Source organism: Sphaeramia orbicularis, chromosome 5 (assembly GCF_902148855.1).
Source record: "Sphaeramia orbicularis chromosome 5, fSphaOr1.1, whole genome shotgun sequence".
NCBI lineage: Eukaryota > Metazoa > Chordata > Actinopteri > Kurtiformes > Apogonidae > Sphaeramia > Sphaeramia orbicularis.
The window spans coordinates 14,308,935-14,330,576 of NC_043961.1; the positions used below are offsets into that span (position 1 = coordinate 14,308,935).

Genomic DNA, 21,642 nt, shown 5'->3' on the forward strand with positions numbered 1-21,642 from the left:
GTGTTTTTCATAGGTTGAATTGTGCTGTAAATTACTGTTTGTTGTAACTGTATGAGGTAATTGTATGTTGTAACTATGTGTTGTGTTTCATGCTGTCTCTTGGCCAGGACTCCCTTGAAAAAGAGGTTCTTAATCTCAACGGGATCCTTTTCCTGGTTAAATAAAGGTAAAATAAAAAATAAAATAAAGACCCAGTGCTACTTTTGTGGTGATTCCAAAATAGTTTTTTCCTTATATTTAAGTGATTTATCACCTTTTTACTCAAATATTATGCTCTGTGTTTTGCATTTTTAACCCATAAAGACCCAGTGCTACTTTTACGGTGGTTCCCAAGTGAGTTTTTCTCTGTATTTAACCTTTCTTTAGTAATTTATCACCATTTATTATAATAATATGTTCTGTATTTTGCATTATTCACAGTAAATCCTATATTTTCCTGTATTTAATTTCCTATATTTTATTTAGATATGCATGAAAACTCAGAGTAAATTCAATGTTATTATATTAAAACAGAGAAAACGGAAGAAAATGTCATTTTTCCAGCAAAGATATCAGTAACTCAAAGTAACAATACATGCTGTGTATTTTATATTTTGTTAGTATGAATCAGGCATTTTCCTATATTTAATTTACTCATCGTGTAGATGTTTGATGTTTTTCTTTAGTGATTTATTACCATTTATTATAATATTATCCTGTTGAGCCGCATTATGTAATAAATTCCCATTATGTAATAAAAGTTCAAAATGTAATAAGAATGTCACGTCATCTTGTAATAAAGCCGCATTATGTAATAAACTGACGCATTTTGTAATAAACTACGTCAACGCATTTTATAGTACATTTTTTCACATTATGTAGTAAGTCATTACAATTTGAGAAATTTATTACAAAATGCACTTGACACATTTTTATTTAAAAAATGTAATAACATGCTTCATGATGTAATAATCCAAATTAATATCATTTCAGAGCAATTTAGAAGAAATGAGTCACAGGAGCTACAGGTAATGGAATCAGAACTTTAACCACACAGTTTACAGATTCATTTAGCACATTACATTTTCCTGAAAATAAAAATGTGTCAAGTGCATTTTGAAATAAATTTCTCAAATTGTAATAACTTACTACATAATGCAAAAAAATGTACTACATAATGCATTGAGGTAGTTTATTACAAAATGCGTCAGTTTATTACATAATGCGGCTTTGTTACAAGATGACGTGACATTCTTATTACATTTTGAACTTTTATTACATAATGGGAATTTATTACATAATGCAGCTCAACACATCCTCTGTATTTTGCATTATTCACAGTAAATCAAATATTTTCCTGTATTTAATTTCCTATATTTTATTTAGATATGCATGAATCTCCCTGAATGCTTTTAAATCCAAACTCAAAGTGCTGGAGAACAACTCAATGACTTGCACGTGTTTTTCATAGGTTGAATTGTGCTGTAAATTACTGTTTGTTGTAACTGTATGAGGTAATTGTATGTTGTAACTATGTGTTGTGTTTCATGCTGTCTCTTGGCCAGGACTCCCTTGAAAAAGAGGTTCTTAATCTCAACGGGATCCTTTTCCTGGTTAAATAAAGGTAAAATAAAAAATAAAAATAAAGACCCAGTGCTACTTTTGTGGTGATTCCAAAATAGTTTTTTCCTTATATTTAAGTGATTTATCACCTTTTTACTCAAATATTATGCTCTGTGTTTTGCATTTTTAACCCATAAAGACCCAGTGCTACTTTTACGGTGGTTCCCAAGTGAGTTTTTCTCTGTATTTAACCTTTCTTTAGTAATTTATCACCATTTATTATAATAATATGTTCTGTATTTTGCATTATTCACAGTAAATCATATATTTTCCTGTATTTAATTTCCTATATTTTATTTAGATATGCATGAAAACTCAGAGTAAATTCAATGTTATTATATTAAAACAGAGAAAACGGCAGAAAATGTCATTTTTCCAGCAAAGATATCAGTAACTCAAAGTAAAAATACATGCTGTGTATTTTATATTTTGTTAGTATAAATCAGGCATTTTCCTATATTTAATTTACTCATCGTGTAGATGTTTAATGTTTTTCTTTAGTGATTTATTACCATTTATTATAATATTATCCTGTTGAGCCGCATTATGTAATAAATTCCCATTATGTAATAAAAGTTCAAAATGTAATAAGAATGTCACGTCATCTTGTAATAAAGCCGCATTATGTAATAAACTGACGCATTTTGTAATAAACTACGTCAACGCATTTTATAGTACATTTTTTCACATTATGTAGTAAGTCATTACAATTTGAGAAATTTATTACAAAATGCACTTGACACATTTTTATTTAAAAAATGTAATAACATGCTTCATGATGTAATAATCCAAATTAATATAATTTCAGAGCAATTTAGAAGAAATGAGTCACAGGAGCTACAGGTAATGGAATCAGAACTTTAACCACACAGTTTACAGATTCATTTAGCACATTACATTTTCCTGAAAATAAAAATGTGTCAAGTGCATTTTGAAATAAATTTCTCAAATTGTAATAACTTACTACATAATGCAAAAAAATTTACTACATAATGCATTGAGGTAGTTTATTACAAAATGCGTCAGTTTATTACATAATGCGGCTTTGTTACAAGATGACGTGACATTCTTATTACATTTTGAACTTTTATTACATAATGGGAATTTATTACATAATGCAGCTCAACACATCCTCTGTATTTTGCATTATTCACAGTAAATCAAATATTTTCCTGTATTTAATTTCCTATATTTTATTTAGATATGCATGAATCTCCCTGAATGCTTTTAAATCCAAACTCAAAGTGCTGGAGAACAACTCAATGACTTGCACGTGTTTTTCATAGGTTGAATTGTGCTGTAAATTACTGTTTGTTGTAACTGTATGAGGTAATTGTATGTTGTAACTATGTGTTGTGTTTCATGCTGTCTCTTGGCCAGGACTCCCTTGAAAAAGAGGTTCTTAATCTCAACGGGATCCTTTTCCTGGTTAAATAAAGGTAAAATAAAAAATAAAAATAAAGACCCAGTGCTACTTTTGTGGTGATTCCAAAATAGTTTTTTCCTTATATTTAAGTGATTTATCACCTTTTTACTCAAATATTATGCTCTGTGTTTTGCATTTTTAACCCATAAAGACCCAGTGCTACTTTTACGGTGGTTCCCAAGTGAGTTTTTCTCTGTATTTAACCTTTCTTTAGTAATTTATCACCATTTATTATAATAATATTTTCTGTATTTTGCATTATTCACAGTAAATCATATATTTTCCTGTATTTAATTTCCTATATTTTATTTAGATATGCATGAAAACTCAGAGTAAATTCAATGTTATTATATTAAAACAGAGAAAACGGAAGAAAATGTCATTTTTCCAGCAAAGATATCAGTAACTCAAAGTAAAAATACATGCTGTGTATTTTATATTTTGTTAGTATAAATCAGGCATTTTCCTATATTTAACCCTTTCATGCACGAATTATGAGAACCTTGATCAAAATTTTTTCCTGAGTGCTTTTATTCCTCTTTAGGCATGAAAAAAACAATGTGATTGAAAAATTTCTTCTGAAAAATAAATAAATAAATAAAAATTCTTTAAAAAATGTTTAAAAATACATACAAAAAATAATAATGAAAAAAAAAATTCTTATGAACCCATTTTTCATGAAGTTGCAAAAATGTCCACTCAGCCGGAGACCACACGTTTAATTTTTGACGCACAGAAACATGTATTTACTGATAAACTGTGTCACAACTATGGGGAGGGCTTGTGATTCTGGGGGTTTATGCTCAGGAGAGATCTACATAATGTTACCAATTCATGTTAGAAAAGATATGTAGTGTCTTAAAACTTTACTAAAGATATGTGTAAAAAAAAAAAACAAAAAAACAAAAAAACAACAAAAAGAACAACAAAATCCATGAATATACAAGAGAACAGCTGTAGAAGAGCTGTCCACTGGAGTGACCACTGTGCATGAAAGGGTTAATTTACTGATCATGTAGATGTTTGTTAAAACTCAGATTAAAATTGAGGATTATTAAATCAGAAACAGAGAAAACTGCAGAAAAACTGACTTTTTTCCAGTAAAATCCATCATTAATGGAACATAAGCCCATGAATGTCCATGAAAAGATGAAAAACTGTATTTTACACCAATTATTTACATGGATTCATAGGATTAGTGGATCAACAGGTTTTAAAACATTTTATATCGGTAGATGCTGTTAGTCGCCAGTGGATCTTTAGGTTTTTATGGGTTAAGTGAAAATCTGGTATTTTCCTGTCTTTCACTGAGTGATCATGTTCCAAAAAAACACAGAAAACTCAAGAAAATGTGACTTTTTCAATAAAATCTATCATTAACTGATCATAAACCCAGTGTATCCATCCACTGTCATTGATCCAACTCCATGGGTTTTACTGGCGAATCACTGTTGTAGAAGATGACGGTGTTTCCATGGTAACAACGGAGCTTCTGAACATCCAAACGGGTCATATCTGATGACCATGAAAAGACGACAAACTGTAGAAATGATTGTAAATGAACATAAGCTCCTTACGGTCCACCATGCTGGTTTGTTCACATCTAACGACCACAATCCCTAGTGCTCAGGCAGTTTGGCGTGACTTGCCTGGAACGTTACAAAGTCGTGAGTTGTGGTTTGTAGTCGTGACTTGTGGGCTCAAAAACCTGCCTGGAACGCAGCATTATTTTCAAAGGTTTTTGAAATACAGATCCAAACTGAAACTGCCTTCCACTGACAGTATCATCTCAACTTGCCTCAAACTGACATGGACTTCACTGCATTTCCACTGGGTGAGATCAGAGAGCACCAGTTACTATCAGATTCTATTTCTTGTTTTCATCTTTGCAAAGGCTCCAAGCAAGTTAAAGCGATGCTTAACATGAACATAAAATAATACAGATCACAGACTGGTAAATGCAGAACCATCGCTGCAGTAATATAACAGTAATACTGAGCCGAGCTAATGGGAGATCTCAGAAAACGGCTCAATCAGGATAAATCAACCGCAGATTTGAAGTCAAAACAACCATATTCTAACCTAAATACATCTTAGAATAACATGTTAATTTCGTTATATCTTACACTTTTAACCCTTTATCGGACAAGTGACTATTTTTGGTAATTTCCACATACATTACAAGACAGTGACAGTAAAAGTTCCAGTGAGTCCAAAATCTCAGGTCCAATGTGGTCTCCAGGGTCTGTAAGGTCCACCTCTACATGAACAGTGAGTGGACCTACTTTGTTCGGTACCATGAAGTACTGGTACTAATGTAAGGAATGATGTTCAAAGGGAGAATGTGGATGTGGACAGGGGTCTGGATCTGCACTAATTCAGATTTATATCCAAATTTATGATAAATTTAGTCATTTCAGCATATAAAATACACAGAAACTAAGCACTTTTCTCAGGTCCCCGACTGTCAGCAGCATTTAGTAAAATACTAATAAAATACTGATAAAAATAATACAATAACTTCTAAAACTTGTGTTGGTCTAATATTCAAAAAGTGATGTTCTAATGTTCTAATATATATGTTCCTTTCATCTTACATGTGTTTTTCTTATATTTTTTATATACACGTACTGATTTTTTTTTTTTTTTTTTTTTTTTTCCCCACTTATGGGTAAGGAACCAAATATGGTAACTTCGCTGACCTAGAGTTTCTATGTAACAATGAAACATTTTGAAAAGTTCCAAAAAAGTAATAAAGTCTTGTGGTCTCCAGGGTCTGTAAGGTCCACCTCTACATGAACAGTGAGTGGACCTACTTTGTTCGGTACCATGAAGTACTGGTACTAATGTAAGGAATGATGTTCAAAGGGAGAATGTGGATGTGGACAGGGGTCTGGATCTGCACTAATTCAGATTTATATCCAAATTTATGATAAATTTAGTCATTTCAGCATATAAAATACACAGAAACTAAGCACTTTTCTCAGGTCCCCGTCTGTCAGCAGCATTTAGTAAAATACTAATAAAATACTGATAAAAATAATACAATAACTTCTAAAACTTGTGTTGGTCTAATATTCAAAAAGTGATGTTCTAACGTTCTAATATATATGTTCCTTTCATCTTACATGTGTTTTTCTTATATTTTTTATATACACATACTGATTTTTTTTTTTTTTTTTTTTTTCCCCACTTATGGGTAAGGAACCAAATATGGTAACTTCGCTGACCTAGAGTTTCTATGTAACAATGAAAAATTTTGAAAAGTTCCAAAAAAGTAATAAAGTCTTGTGGTCTCCAGGGTCTGTAAGGTCCACCTCTACATGAACAGTGAGTGGACCTACTTTGTTCGGTACCATGAAGTACTGGTACTAATGTAAGGAATGATGTTCAAAGGGAGAATGTGGATGTGGACAGGGGTCTGGATCTGCACTTATTCAGATTTATATCCAAATTTATGATAAATTTAGTCATTTCAGCATATAAAATACACAGAAACTAAGCACTTTTCTCAGGTCCCCGTCTGTCAGCAGCATTTAGTAAAATACTAATAAAATACTGATAAAAATAATACAATAACTTCTAAAACTTGTGTTGGTCTAATATTCAAAAAGTGATGTTCTAACGTTCTAATATATATGTTCCTTTCATCTTACATGTGTTTTTCTTATATTTTTTATATACACATACTGATTTTTTTTTTTTTTTTTTTTTCCCCACTTATGGGTAAGGAACCAAATATGGTAACTTCGCTGACCTAGAGTTTCTATGTAACAATGAAAAATTTTGAAAAGTTCCAAAAAAGTAATAAAGTCTTGTGGTCTCCAGGGTCTGTAAGGTCCACCTCTACATGAACAGTGAGTGGACCTGCTTTGTTCGGTACCATGAAGTAATATGTCTATGTATAGTCTAATATATATGTTCCTTTCATCTTACATGTGTTTTTCTTATATTTCTCATATACACGTACTGATTTTTTTTTTTTTCCCCACTTATGGGTAAGGAACCAAATATGGTAACTTCACTGACCTAGAGTTTCTACGTAACAATGAAAAATTTTGAAAAGTTCCAAAAAAGTAATAAAGTCTTGTGGTCTCCAGGGTCTGTAAGGTCCACCTCTACATGAACAGTGAGTGGACCTACTTTGTTCGGTACCATGAAGTACTGGTACTAATGTAAGGAATGATGTTCAAAGGGAGAATGTGGATGTGGACAGGGGTCTGGATCTGCACTAATTCAGATTTATATCCAAATTTATGATAAATTTAGTCATTTCAGCATATAAAATACACAGAAACTAAGCACTTTTCTCAGGTCCCCGACTGTCAGCAGCATTTAGTAAAATACTAATAAAATACTGATAAAAATAATACAATAACTTCTAAAACTTGTGTTGGTCTAATATTCAAAAAGTGATGTTCTAATGTTCTAATATATATGTTCCTTTCATCTTACATGTGTTTTTCTTATATTTTTTATATACACGTACTGATTTTTTTTTTTTTTTTTTTTTTTTTTCCCCACTTATGGGTAAGGAACCAAATATGGTAACTTCGCTGACCTAGAGTTTCTATGTAACAATGAAACATTTTGAAAAGTTCCAAAAAAGTAATAAAGTCTTGTGGTCTCCAGGGTCTGTAAGGTCCACCTCTACATGAACAGTGAGTGGACCTACTTTGTTCGGTACCATGAAGTACTGGTACTAATGTAAGGAATGATGTTCAAAGGGAGAATGTGGATGTGGACAGGGGTCTGGATCTGCACTAATTCAGATTTAGATCCAAATTTATGATAAATTTAGTCATTTCAGCATATAAAATACACAGAAACTAAGCACTTTTCTCAGGTCCCCGTCTGTCAGCAGCATTTAGTAAAATACTAATAAAATACTGATAAAAATAATACAATAACTTCTAAAACTTGTGTTGGTCTAATATTCAAAAAGTGATGTTCTAACGTTCTAATATATATGTTCCTTTCATCTTACATGTGTTTTTCTTATATTTTTTATATACACATACTGATTTTTTTTTTTTTTTTTTTTTTCCCCACTTATGGGTAAGGAACCAAATATGGTAACTTCGCTGACCTAGAGTTTCTATGTAACAATGAAAAATTTTGAAAAGTTCCAAAAAAGTAATAAAGTCTTGTGGTCTCCAGGGTCTGTAAGGTCCACCTCTACATGAACAGTGAGTGGACCTGCTTTGTTCGGTACCATGAAGTAATATGTCTATGTATAGTCTAATATATATGTTCCTTTCATCTTACATGTGTTTTTCTTATATTTCTCATATACACGTACTGATTTTTTTTTTTTTTCCCCACTTATGGGTAAGGAACCAAATATGGTAACTTCACTGACCTAGAGTTTCTACGTAACAATGAAAAATTTTGAAAAGTTCCAAAAAAGTAATAAAGTCTTGTGGTCTCCAGGGTCTGTAAGGTCCACCTCTACATGAACAGTGAGTGGACCTACTTTGTTCGGTACCATGAAGTACTGGTACTAATGTAAGGAATGATGTTCAAAGGGAGAATGTGGATGTGGACAGGGGTCTGGATCTGCACTAATTCAGATTTATATCCAAATTTATGATAAATTTAGTCATTTCAGCATATAAAATACACAGAAACTAAGCACTTTTCTCAGGTCCCCGACTGTCAGCAGCATTTAGTAAAATACTAATAAAATACTGATAAAAATAATACAATAACTTCTAAAACTTGTGTTGGTCTAATATTCAAAAAGTGATGTTCTAATGTTCTAATATATATGTTCCTTTCATCTTACATGTGTTTTTCTTATATTTTTTATATACACATACTGATTTTTTTTTTTTTTTTTTTTCCCCACTTATGGGTAAGGAACCAAATATGGTAACTTCGCTGACCTAGAGTTTCTATGTAACAATGAAAAATTTTGAAAAGTTCCAAAAAAGTAATAAAGTCTTGTGGTCTCCAGGGTCTGTAAGGTCCACCTCTACATGAACAGTGAGTGGACCTACTTTGTTCGGTACCATGAAGTAATGGTACTGATGTAAGGAATGATGTTCAAAGGGAGAATGTGGATGTGGACAGGGGTCTGGATCTGCACTTATTCAGATTTATATCCAAATTTATGATAAATTTAGTCATTTCAGCATATAAAATACACAGAAACTAAGCACTTTTCTCAGGTACCCGTCTGTCAGCAGCATTTAGTAAAATACTAATAAAATACTGATAAAAATAATACAATAACTTCTAAAACTTGTGTTGGTCTAATATTCAAAAAGTGATGTTCTAATGTTCTAATATATATGTTCCTTTCATCTTACATGTGTTTTTCTTATATTTTTTATATACACGTACTGATTTTTTTTTTTTTTTTTTTTTTTTTTTTCCCCACTTATGGGTAAGGAACCAGATATGGTAACTTCGCTGACCTAGAGTTTCTATGTAACAATGAAAAATTTTGAAAAGTTCCAAAAAAGTAATAAAGTCTTGTGGTCTCCAGGGTCTGTAAGGTCCACCTCTACATGAACAGTGAGTGGACCTGCTTTGTTCGGTACCATGAAGTAATATGTCTATGTATAGTCTAATATATATGTTCCTTTCATCTTACATGTGTTTTTCTTATATTTCTCATATACACATACTGATTTTTTTTTTTTTTTTTCCCCACTTATGGGTAAGGAACCAAATATGGTAACTTCGCTGACCTAGAGTTTCTATGTAACAATGAAAAATTTTGAAAAGTTCCAAAAAAGTAATAAAGTCTTGTGGTCTCCAGGGTCTGTAAGGTCCACCTCTACATGAACAGTGAGTGGACCTACTTTGTTAGGTACCATGAAGTACTGGTACTAATCAATGGTGATTTCTCACAGACTGCGAGGCTTCCCCTAAAATTAGGAAAATTAAATGGTCAAATATGTTCGGTGTGTTGACATTTCATTGACTACAAATGTGTTAGAACACGTTCATCTCACAGACGAGTTCGTTCAGAATCAGCTTTATCACAAATCAGCAGACTCGATGTCGTTCACTTCTCCTCCATTCCCGTTGCGCTGTTTTCTCATTCGATCTCTGCTCAGTGCATTTGTCCGTAGACACTCAGCGTCCACACACTTCAATGGGACTGAGTGGAACAGTTTTTTTCATTGCCTCAAAACTGGACGGTAATTGGATAAATGCCACGATGTTGTCCCGCCCCCGGACGCTTGGCGTCTCTGGGGGTGAAGGGAGCTTTGGGTGGAGCTCGGCCGGGCTGCACACCAGGCTTCCTCGGGCTGATTGGAGGATCAGTCAAAAGGCTGAATCCCGTTTGATTGACAGCTATTTTGAGATCTCCTCCTTCACTGACACAGTTCAGTTTAATGCAGTCACGCATTCTGCTGTGAAATGGAGAGAGAAACCAGTCCGAAATTACTTGTTCATTTCTTGCACTGTAAATAAAACACACTCATTGTACTTCCTTGTTTCAATTTAACGTAATTTCAGCGTTTTCTTGTTTAGTTTGTACGATAAGGTCACTGAACATTTTCTTAAAAAGAAACGGAGGGCCGAATTTATGTTTAAATAACCTGACAATTTTTTTATTTTATTTTTTTTTATTTTTTTTATGTAAGTCGACAATGAGCTTCCCCTGTCTGAAAGACGAGCAGCCGCCACTGGTACTAATGTAAGGAATGATGTTCAAAGGGATAATATGGATGTGGACAGGGGTCTGGATCTGCACTGATGTTGGTCTAATGTTCTAAAAGTCATGCTCCTTTCACCTTATATGTGTTTTTCTTGTATTTTTTATATACACATATTGGATTTTTTTTTTTTTTCACTTATGGATAAGGAACCAAATATGGTAACTTCATTGACCTTGATTTTGAAATTGGATGAGAACACGCTGAGTTCATTAGCCTTCTACATTGCAGGACCTGCGACGTGACTATTGCGCACACGTACATCTCGATGACGATGCTCAAACGATATACTGTGCAGCTCTAGTACTTAGTTCTATGGTTAAAATAGGAGTTAAATATTTACTATTACAGATGAAAAACAGACTTCAACACACACACACACACACACACACACACACACACACACACACACACACACACACACACTGACCCTTTAAATCCTACTACACCGACTCCAAACAAACCAGATGTCAAGCTCCTGTGTGAGCTGTTAACAGCTCCTCTAGGTGAGGTCTCAGTGTATGTTTTATCACTCATGCATTGGTTCAGAATATAAGCAGACAACCTCACACTTCAGACGTCATAATGATTGTTATCAGCCGTAGTGATTTTTAAGGGTTTTCAAGAGCGCCATCGCAACACTGAATACGTATGAGGGAGCGACGATAGGAGGCAAACAAGGCTCTGTTCCAAACACTTGCCCTAGTCCGCTAGGAAGGTGAGACTGCTTGGATGTCGTTCCCTTGAGAACTGGGCGTGAATTACCCATGAGCCAATTTGAATAACATTCATTGGGATTTACAATGTCATTTGAACAAGGGTTGACATTCCGCTGGAGTGTGTGTGTTTCTCTTCCTCGAATCCCAGGCGGCCACAAGGGCAGAATAAGGTACGGTGGCGAGTAGATTGTGCTAAAATGCAGGGTTGGATTCATTGCGTGGATCCCGATAATGATCTGGACAGGCCATAAACAGGAATGGGATTGGACTCCCAGCCGTCCCTGACTGCGTACTGTAAATGTGCTCTACGGACACGGCTCTGGGGAACGCTGAAGGACATCACGCTGGAACGCTGTGCATGTAATGACCGCAACTCAATCAGCGTAACCCCTTTGGTCAAGAACATGAGATCTGATGAGTTATTTACAGCTGTTCTGATTCCAGGCTAATGAATGAAACTCGAGATTTTACATGAACGCTTTTTTTTTTCATGATGAAATGTTATTTTTGACCTCCGACCTCAGAGAATCAGATATGGCAGCATGAATATGGATCTACATATACATGACTTTAGCAGGAGATGGTTGTGAAGTAGTAGAATGTAGCTGTGATAAAAAAAATATATATATATATTATTTACAGTTAGAGCATGAAAAATATTTTAGAAATTTAGAGGTAGAACATTTAAAATTATAGTCATGAAAAAAAACCCAAAATGAATGTTGAGAGAAATGAAGTCAAAACCATCTCTGAGGCATTTTGGAATCAAAGATAACAATTTAAACCAAAAGAGCCAATGCAATACAATGACTGCAACTCGATCAGTTTTTTATTTATTTATTTATTTATTTTATTAGACCTTTATTTAAAAAGAGAGTCCCATTGAGATCAAGCTCTTAAATCTCAATCAGTGTAACCCCTTTGGTCAAGAACATGAGATCTGATGAGTTATTTACAACTGTTCTGATTCCACGCTAATGAATGAAACTCGAGATTTTACACGAACGCTTTTTTTTTTCATGATGAAATGTTATTTTTGACCTCCGACCTCAGAGAATCAGATATGGCAGCATGAATATGGATCTACATATACATGACTTTAGCAGGAGATGGTTAGTTGTGATAAAAAAAAAAAAAGATTATTGACAGAACATGAAAATATTTTAGAAATTTAGAAGTAGAACACTTAAAATCATAGTCATGGATGAAAAAAACAAAATCACTGTTGAGAGAAATGAAGTCAAAACCATCTCCGAGGCGTTTTGGAATCAAAGATAACAATTTTAACCAAACTAACCAATGCAACGCAATGACCGCAACTCAATCAGTTTTTTATTTTATTAATTTTTTTTTTACTAAATCTGTATTTAAACAAATATAGTCCCATTGAGATCAAGCTCTTAAATCTCAATCAGTGTAACCCCTTTGGTCAAGAACATGAGATCTGATGAGTTATTTACAACTGTTCTGATTCCAGGCTAATGAATGAAACTTGAGATTTTACATGAATGCTTTTTTTTCATGATGAAATGTTATTTTTGACCTCCGACCTCAGAGAATCAGATATGGCAGCATGAATATGGATCTACATATACATGACTTTAGCAGGAGATGGTTGTGAAGTAGTAGAATGTAGTTGTGATCGAAAAAATTATTATTGACACTCACACTCACTCATTAGACCTTTATTTAACCAGACAGAGTCCCGTTGAGATCAAGATCTTAAATGTAAATCAGGTCAAGAAGATGATTTCTGATGAGTTATTTACAACTGTTCTGATTCCTCACTAATAATAAATCAAACTCTAGATTTTATACGAACGCTGTTTATTCACAATGAAATGTTGTTTTTGACCTCCAACCTCAGAGAATCAGATATGGCAGCATGAATATTTATCTAAATATACACGACTTTATCAGGAGATGGTTAGTAAATGATTATTTACAGTCTGAGCCTGAAAAATATGTTAGAAGTTTTGTGGTAGAACATTTAAAATCATAGTCATGGATTAAAAAAAAAACAAAATCAGTGTTGAGAGAAATGAAGTCAAAACCATCTCTGAGGCATTTTGGAATCAAAGATAAGTCAATCAGTTTTTTTATTTTATTTAACCTTTTATTAGACCTTTATTTAACCAGATAGAGTCCCAATGAGCTTGAGTTTTTAAATTTAAATCAGGTCAAGAAGATGATTTCTGATGAGTTACGTACAACTGTTCTGTTTCCTCACTAATAATAAATCAAACTCTAGATTTTATATGAACGCTGTTTATTCACAATGAAATGTTATTTTTGACCTCCAACCTCAGAGAATCAGATATGACAGCATGAATATGGATCTACATATACACAACTTTATCAGTAGATGGTTAGTTGTGGTCAAAAAAATTATTATTGACAGTCAGAACATGACACGTATTTAGAAATTTAGAGGTAGAACATTTAAAATCACAGTCATGAATAAAAAACAACAAAATCAATGTTGAGAGAAATGATGAAAACCATCTCTGAGGGATTTTGGAAGCAAAGATAACAGTTTAAACCAAAATAACTAATGAAATTTAATGACTGCAACTCAATCACTTTTTTTTTTATTTTGGTTTTGTTTTTTTATTAGAGCTGTACTTAACCAGATAGAGTCCCATTGAGATCGACATCTTAAATCTAAATCAGTGTCACCTCTCTGGTCAAGAAAATGATTTCTGATGAGTTATTTACAACTGTACATTCCTCACTAATAAATCAAACTCTAGATTTTATACGAACACTGTTTATTCACAATGAAATGTTATTTTTGACCTCCAACCTCAGAGAATCAGATATGACAGCATAAACACGGATCCACATATACTCAACCTTATCAAGAGATGATTAGTTGCGGTAGAAAATTATTATTTACCGTCAGAGTTGGAAAAATATTTCAGAAATTTAGAAGTAGAACATTTAAAATCATAGTCATGAATAAAAATAAGTAGATAAATGAGAGAAATTATGTAAAAACCATCTCTGAGGCATTTTGGATAACAAAACTAACTAATGTGATGTAATGACAGCAAGTCTATCAGTTTTTTATTTTATTATTTTTATTATAATAGACCTTTATTTAACCAGACAGAGTCCCATTGAGATCAACATCTTAAATTTAAATCAGGTCAAGAAGATGATTTCTGATGAGTTATTTACAACTGTTCTGATTCCTCACTAATAAATCAAACTCTAGATTTTATATGAACACTGTTTATTCATAACGAAATGTTATTTTTGACCTCCAACCTCAGAGAATCAGATATGACAGCATAACAACAGCATGAATATCCATCTACATATGCATGACTTTATCAGGAGATGGTTAGTAAATGATTATTTACAGTCTGAGCCCGAAAAATATGTTCGAAGTTTAGAGGTAGAACATTTAAAATCATAGTCATGGATAAAAAAACAAAATAAATAATGAGAGAAATTATGTAAAAACCATCTCTGAGGCATTTTGGAAGCAAACATAACAAAATTAACCAATGAAATGCAATGACCGCAACTCTATCAGTTTTTAATTTTTTTAATTTTTTTTTTTTATATTAGGCCTTTATTTGACCAGATAGAGTCCCATTGAGATCAAGATCTTAAATTTAAATCAGGTCAAGAAGATGATTTCTGATGAGTTACTTAATACTGTTCTGATTCCTCACTAATAAATCAAACTCTAGATTTTATACGAATGCTGTTTATTCATAACGAAATGTTATTTTTGACCTCCAACCTCAGAGAATCAGATATGGCAGCATGAATATGGATGTACATATACACGCCTTTATCAGGAGATGGTTAGTAAATGATTATTTACAGTCTGAGCCCGAAAAATATATTAGAAATTTAGATGTAGAACATTTAAAATCATAGCCATGAATAAAAAAAGACAAAATCAGTGTTGAGAGAAATTCTGTAAAAACCATCTCTGAGGCATTTTGGAAGCAAAGATAACAAGTAAATCAGTTTTGTATTTTATTTAACCTTTTATTAGACCTTTATTTAACCAGATAGAGTCCCAATGAGCTTGAGTTTTTCAATTTAAATCAGGTCAAGAAGATGATTTCTGATGAGTTATTTACAACTGTTCTGATTCCTCACTAATAAATCAAAATCTAGATTTTATACGAACGCTGTTTATTTATGATGAAATGTTCTTTTTGACCTCCAACCTCAGAGAATCAGATATGACAGCATGAATATATATCTACATATACACAACTTTAGTAGAGGATGGTTAGTTGTACTCAAAAAAAATATTATTGACAGTCAGAACATGAAAAATATTTTAGAAATTTAGATGTAGAACATTTAAAATCATAGTCATGGATAAAAAAAAAAACAAAATAAATAATGAGAGAAATTCTGTAAAAACCATCTCTGAGGCATTTTGGAATCAAAGATAACAAGTAAATCAGTTTTTTATTTTATTTAACCTTTTATTAGACCTTTATTTTACCAGATAGAGTCCCAATGAGCTCGAGTTTTTAAATATAAATCAGGTCAAGAAGATGATTTCTGATGGGTTATTTACAACTGTTCTGATTCCTCACTAAAAAATCAAAATCTAGATTTTATACGAACACTGTTTATTCATAATAAAATGTTATTTTTGACCTCCAACCTCAGAGAATCAGATATGACAGCATGAATATGGATCTACATATACACGACTTTATCAGTAGATGGTTAGTTGTGGTCAAAAAAAAATATTATTGACAGTCAGAACATGACAAATATTTTAGAAATTTCGAGGTAGAACATTTAAAATCATAGTCATGGATAAAAAAAATAAATAAATAAATAATGAGAGAAATTCTGTAAAAACCATCTCTGGGGCATTTTGGAATCAAAGATAACAAGTAAATCAGTTTTTTATTTTATTTAATCTTTTATTAGACCTGTATTTAACCAGATAGAGTCCCAATGAGCTCGAGTTTTTAAATATAAATCAGGTCAAGAAGATGATTTCTGATGAGTTATTTACAACTGTTTTGATTCCTCACTAAAAAATCAAAATCTAGATTTTATACGAACACTGTTTATTCATAATAAAATGTTATTTTTGACCTCCAACCTCAGAGAATCAGATATGACAGCATGAATATGGATCTACATATACACGACTTTATCAGTAGATGGTTAGTTGTGGTCAAAAAAAATATTATTGACAGTCAGAACATGAAAAATATTTTAGAAATTTCGAGGTAGAACATTTAAAATCACAGTCATGGATATTAAAAAAAAAAAAAAAAACACTGTTGAGAGAAATGATGTAAAAACCATCTCTGAGGCATTTTAGAAGCAAACATAAGAAAACTAACCAATGCAATGTAATGATTTTTTATTTATTTATTTATTATTTACAACTGTTCTGATTCCTCGCAAATAAATCAAACTCTAGATTTTATATGAACACTGTTTATTCATAATGAAATGTTATTTTTGACCTCCAACCTCAGAGAATCAGATACTACAGCATGAATATGGATCTACATATACACGACTTTATTATTAGAGATGTGTTGTGTTAACATACACCATGACAATATGGGCTGTAACTGTGAAAAGTAATAAGTGGTAAAATATCTTACCTGCAAGGCATCCGGTGATTGATAGAAGAACAATTTGTTTCCATGGAAACATCATCTTTAGTTGCCGAGGGCTAATAAGACTCTCATCCAATTGCTTGTGAATGGAACGCTCTCCCTCGAATACAAGAATTTTAATCTAAAGAGAAAGTAATTATGGATGTGATTAAAATATGACATTTTGATCCAAATACGACAAGCATTCAACAGCAAAAAAAAAAACATGATTATAGCGCTGCAAACTTACATAATTGGCTCTTAGTATTTTGGAGTTACAGTAAATGAAGTGAAAGTGAATCTTCAGGAAATAAGAAGCGGGGGTGGGTGGGAATGGGAACGGGCGGGCGGAGGGGGGAGGGGGGGGGGGATAAACAGCGGGCGGAATCTGGAGATACAACACAGCAGTGCGATTTTCAGGTGGCATAGAAGAAGAAACAGCTGTTAAATGAGTATGTTTCCTTCCACTGTGTGTGTTTCTTATCCTGCTTAACAAGCTCAAATATGCAGTTGAAAAGCAAATTGAGGAAGGAAATGACTGACCTCAAAAGATACTTCTTCTCTCTCTCTCTCTCCGTTTTTGTCTATTAATAGGAGCTAGCCGGCTGTGTATCAGAACTCCACAAAATGACACTTTATACTCCAATACAGGCTTTGGTGGCCGACACAAATGTAAGCAAAGTGACTGCTTTTATTTTTGTACACATGCATCATTTTTGCTTCGAAAAATTCAACACGGCCCCGCTTTAAAACAACAAATATGATGGATTTTGTCGTCTCCTGTACAACTCCAGACGGATGCATTGGTTCTAACCCGCACTGGCATAGCAGTTCTTTTAAGATTAACCCTTTCATGCATACTGGTCGCTACAGAGGACAGTTATTCTACAGCTCTTCTCTTGTACAGGGTGGGGAAGCAAAATTTACAATATTTTGAGGCAGGGATTTAAAGACAGTGTATGACCAATTAGTTTATTGAAAGTCATGAGAATTTATTTGCCACAAGAAAATTTAACCCTTTCATGGATAGTGGTCACTCCAGTGGACAGTTATTCTACAGCTGTTCTCTTGTATATTCATGGATTTTGTTGTTCTTTTCTTTTTTTTTGTTTGTTTTGTTTTTTTTTGGGTTTTTTTTTACACATATCTTTATTAAAGTTTTAAGACACTACATATCTTTTCTGGCATGAATTGGTAACATTATGTAGATCTCTCATGAGCATAAACCCCCAGAATCACAAGCCATCCCCATAGTTTTCACACAATTTATCAGTAAATACATGTTTCTGTCCGTCAAAAATTAAACGTGTGGTGTCCAGCTGAGTGGACATTTTTGCAACTTCATGAAAAATACGCTCATAAGAATTTTTTTTCATTATTATTTTATGGGGGGGGGGGGGGGGGTTCTAATTATTTTGATTTTATTTATTTTATTTTTTAATTTATTTTTCAGAAGAAAATTTTCAATCGCATTGTTTTTTTCATGCCCAAAGAGGAATAAAAACACTCAGGAAAAACATTTGATTAAGGTTCTCATAATTCGTGCATGAAAGGGTTAAAAAAATAGAAAATGTTTTTATTCTATGTGTCCTCCTTCTTTCTCAATAACTGCCTTCACACGCTTCCTGAAACTTGCGCAAGTGTTCCTCAAATATTCGGGTGACAACTTCTCCCATTCTTCTTTAATAGTATCTTTAAGAAAGTGGACATTGCTGTGTGATGTTCTATTGGTAGCATGTTCTAAAACGCCCCAAATAGCAGAATCCAGAGGGTTTAGATCTGGGCTAGAAGGCGGCCATAAACATGATTCCCAAAAATTGCTAAAGTTGGATTTGTTGCTGTTGTCAACAAGTGTTTTGGTGTTCTTGTGTAAGATTTTAACATCAAATCATATTTTACTGCATTTCTAACGGTCTTGTTGTCTACCTCAAGTTCAGTTGCCATTTTTCTCATGGATTTGGTTGGATCCTTTAGGATTTTGGATTTGAGAGCTTTAATAAAAGCTCTGGTACGTTTTTTGTTGCTTCCTCCACTTCCAGACTTTCTCGTAATAGTTTTGCTCATGGGCAACACGGTGGTGCAGTGGTTAGCACTTGTGCCTCACAGCAAGAAGGTCCTGGGTTCGATTCCAACACCAGTCGACGGGGGGGTGGGACCTTTCTGTGTGGAGTTTGCATGTTCTCCCCGTGTCTGCGTGGGTTCTCTCCGGGTACTCCAGCTTCCTCCCACCATCCAAACACATGCACTAATACAGGGGTTGGACAAAATAATGGAAACACCTTCACCTCAAGATGATAATGCCCCAATCCATACAGCTAGAATTGTTAAAGAATGACATGAGGAACATTCTAATGAAGTTGAGCATCTCGTATGGCCGGCACAGTCCCCAGACCTCAACATTATTGAGCATTTATGGTCAGTTTTAGAGATTCAAGTAAGACGTCGATTTCCACCACCATCGTCTCTAAAAGAGTTGGAGGGTATTCTAACTGAAGAATGGCTTCAAATTCCTTTGGAAACAATTCACAAGTTGTATGAATCAATACCTCGGAGAATTGAGGCTGTAATTGCCGCAAAAGGCGGACCTACACCATATTAAATTATATTTTGTTGATTTTTTAAAGTGTTTCCATTATTTTGTCCAACCCCTGTAGGTTAATTGGTTAATCTAAAATTGCCCATAGGTGTGAATGTGAGAGTGATTGTTTGTCTCTATATATTCAGCCCTGCGATGAACTGGCGAAATGTCCAGGGTGTACCCCGCCTTTGCCCCTATGTAGCTGGGATAGGCTCCAAGCAACCCCCGTGACCCTAGTGAGGATAAAGCGGGTTCAGAAAATGAATGCATGAGTTTTGCTCATAGTCATTCTCTTCTTTCCATTATAAACAGTCTTTATGGACACTCCAACTATTTTTGAAATCTCCTTTGGTGTGACGAGTCCATTCAGCAAATCACACACTCTTTGACGTTTGCTTTCCTGATTACTCATATGGGCAAAAGTTTCTGAAAAGGTATGGATAATAGTGTTAGGTATGATTATGACATCAATATATGTTTGGTTTCAAAACAATTGACGTAGTGCCTGCTGAGAAAAAACAACTAAATGTTCATTGTAAATTTTGCTTCCCCACCCTGTATATTCATGGATTTTGTTGTTTTGTTTTTTGCACATGTCTTTATTAAAGTTTTAACACATTACATATGTTTTCTGACATGAATTGGTAACATTGCGTACATCTCCCCTGAGCGTAATAGTTATAGTTTTCACGCAATTTATCAGTAAATACATGTTTCTTTGCTTCAAAAATTAAACGCATGGTGTCCAGCTGAGTGGACATTTTTGCAACTTCATGAAAAAAAAGTTCATAAGACTTTTTTAAAAAAAATATTATTATTACTATTTTTTAGTGTTTTTTTTTTTTTTTTACTTTTTAAAATTTATTTTATTTATTTTTCATAAGAAAATTTTCCATCGCATTGTTTTTTTCATGCCTAAAGAGGAATAAAAACACTCAGGAAAAAAATCTTGATTAAGGTTCTCATAATTCGTGCATGAAAGGGTTAAAAATAAATGTTAGTAAATGTAAGATTTGGTGTTTTTATCAGGGATGCAACCCTTTTTCAAAAGTTTTTCACTTTTTGACCTTTTACCTTCTGGCAGACGTTTCCGTACACTAAAGGCCAGCACAAACCGTCTAAAAAACAGTTTTTATCCCACGGCCGTAATTACACTGGATATTACCGGACATTAATTAATCATGTGAAGAGCTGCAACCGATTAATTGACTCAAAGTGATCCCAAAACAAAAATCATTCAACCACAGTTCTCCTGACTCAAAGCTTTGTTTTCTTCATTTCTCTGCTGTTAAACATTGGTTCCACTGTTGTGTTTCACACGGACGCTTATTGCGACGCACAAAGAATCTTCAAATCAGGAAACCTGCAATAGAATATTTCCCTTCAATCAATTCGAGTCGATTAATCAAATCGTGAATTTTTGCATTAGCTTCAAGCACCTAATCAGTTAATCTAGTCTTTCCCAACCTTTTTTGGCTCATGACCCCATTTTCACATCACAAATTTCTGACGACCCCAGACATTCAAAACTGAGACTTTTTTTTTTTTTTTTGCTAAAATCAATTTCTTTTTTGATCGTGTAATAGTTTGCTATAATATGTTGCAAATAAACGTTAATTTTAGACGACATTTAGGCTATATAATGTAAATTCTTATTAGTAAGTTTTAATTTTGGGGGGATTTTTATAATCAATTCAGTGCTTCAGTTTCAGCCTCAGTTTGTCATGTCTTTTATGTCTCTCTCAACTCACCATATATTGTTATTAGTAAGGTTTTTTTTTGTCTTTTTTTTTTTTAATCAATTACTAGAAATTCCAGGCGACCCCACATGGGGTCCCGACCCCAAGGTTGAAAAACACTGGATTAATGGGTTGCAGCTCTAATTGTATGGAATGCTGGATGTTGTCCAGAGTATATGCTGATGTTTAATGTGTCTTTTATACTTCTGGTAACACTTTTTTTAAGTTGCATTTTTTTGGTTTTTTGGTTTTTTTAGATATTTATGCCGCCAGGGTTTTTTTAAATTTTA

At 33.4% G+C, this 21,642-nt stretch overlaps 1 protein-coding gene across 1 annotated transcript in view; it reads right to left on the minus strand.

Annotated features, from left to right (window-relative positions):
- The window catches only part of LOC115419501 (contactin-3-like), a 144,369-nt gene that overhangs the window by 97,840 nt on the left and 24,887 nt on the right, over positions 1–21,642 (minus strand). Inside the window, exon 2 of the mRNA XM_030134317.1 lies at positions 17,042–17,177. Within this exon, the coding sequence (XP_029990177.1) occupies positions 17,042–17,096 (55 nt within the window). The 5' untranslated portion in view covers positions 17,097–17,177. The remainder of the gene's footprint in view (positions 1–17,041; positions 17,178–21,642) is intronic.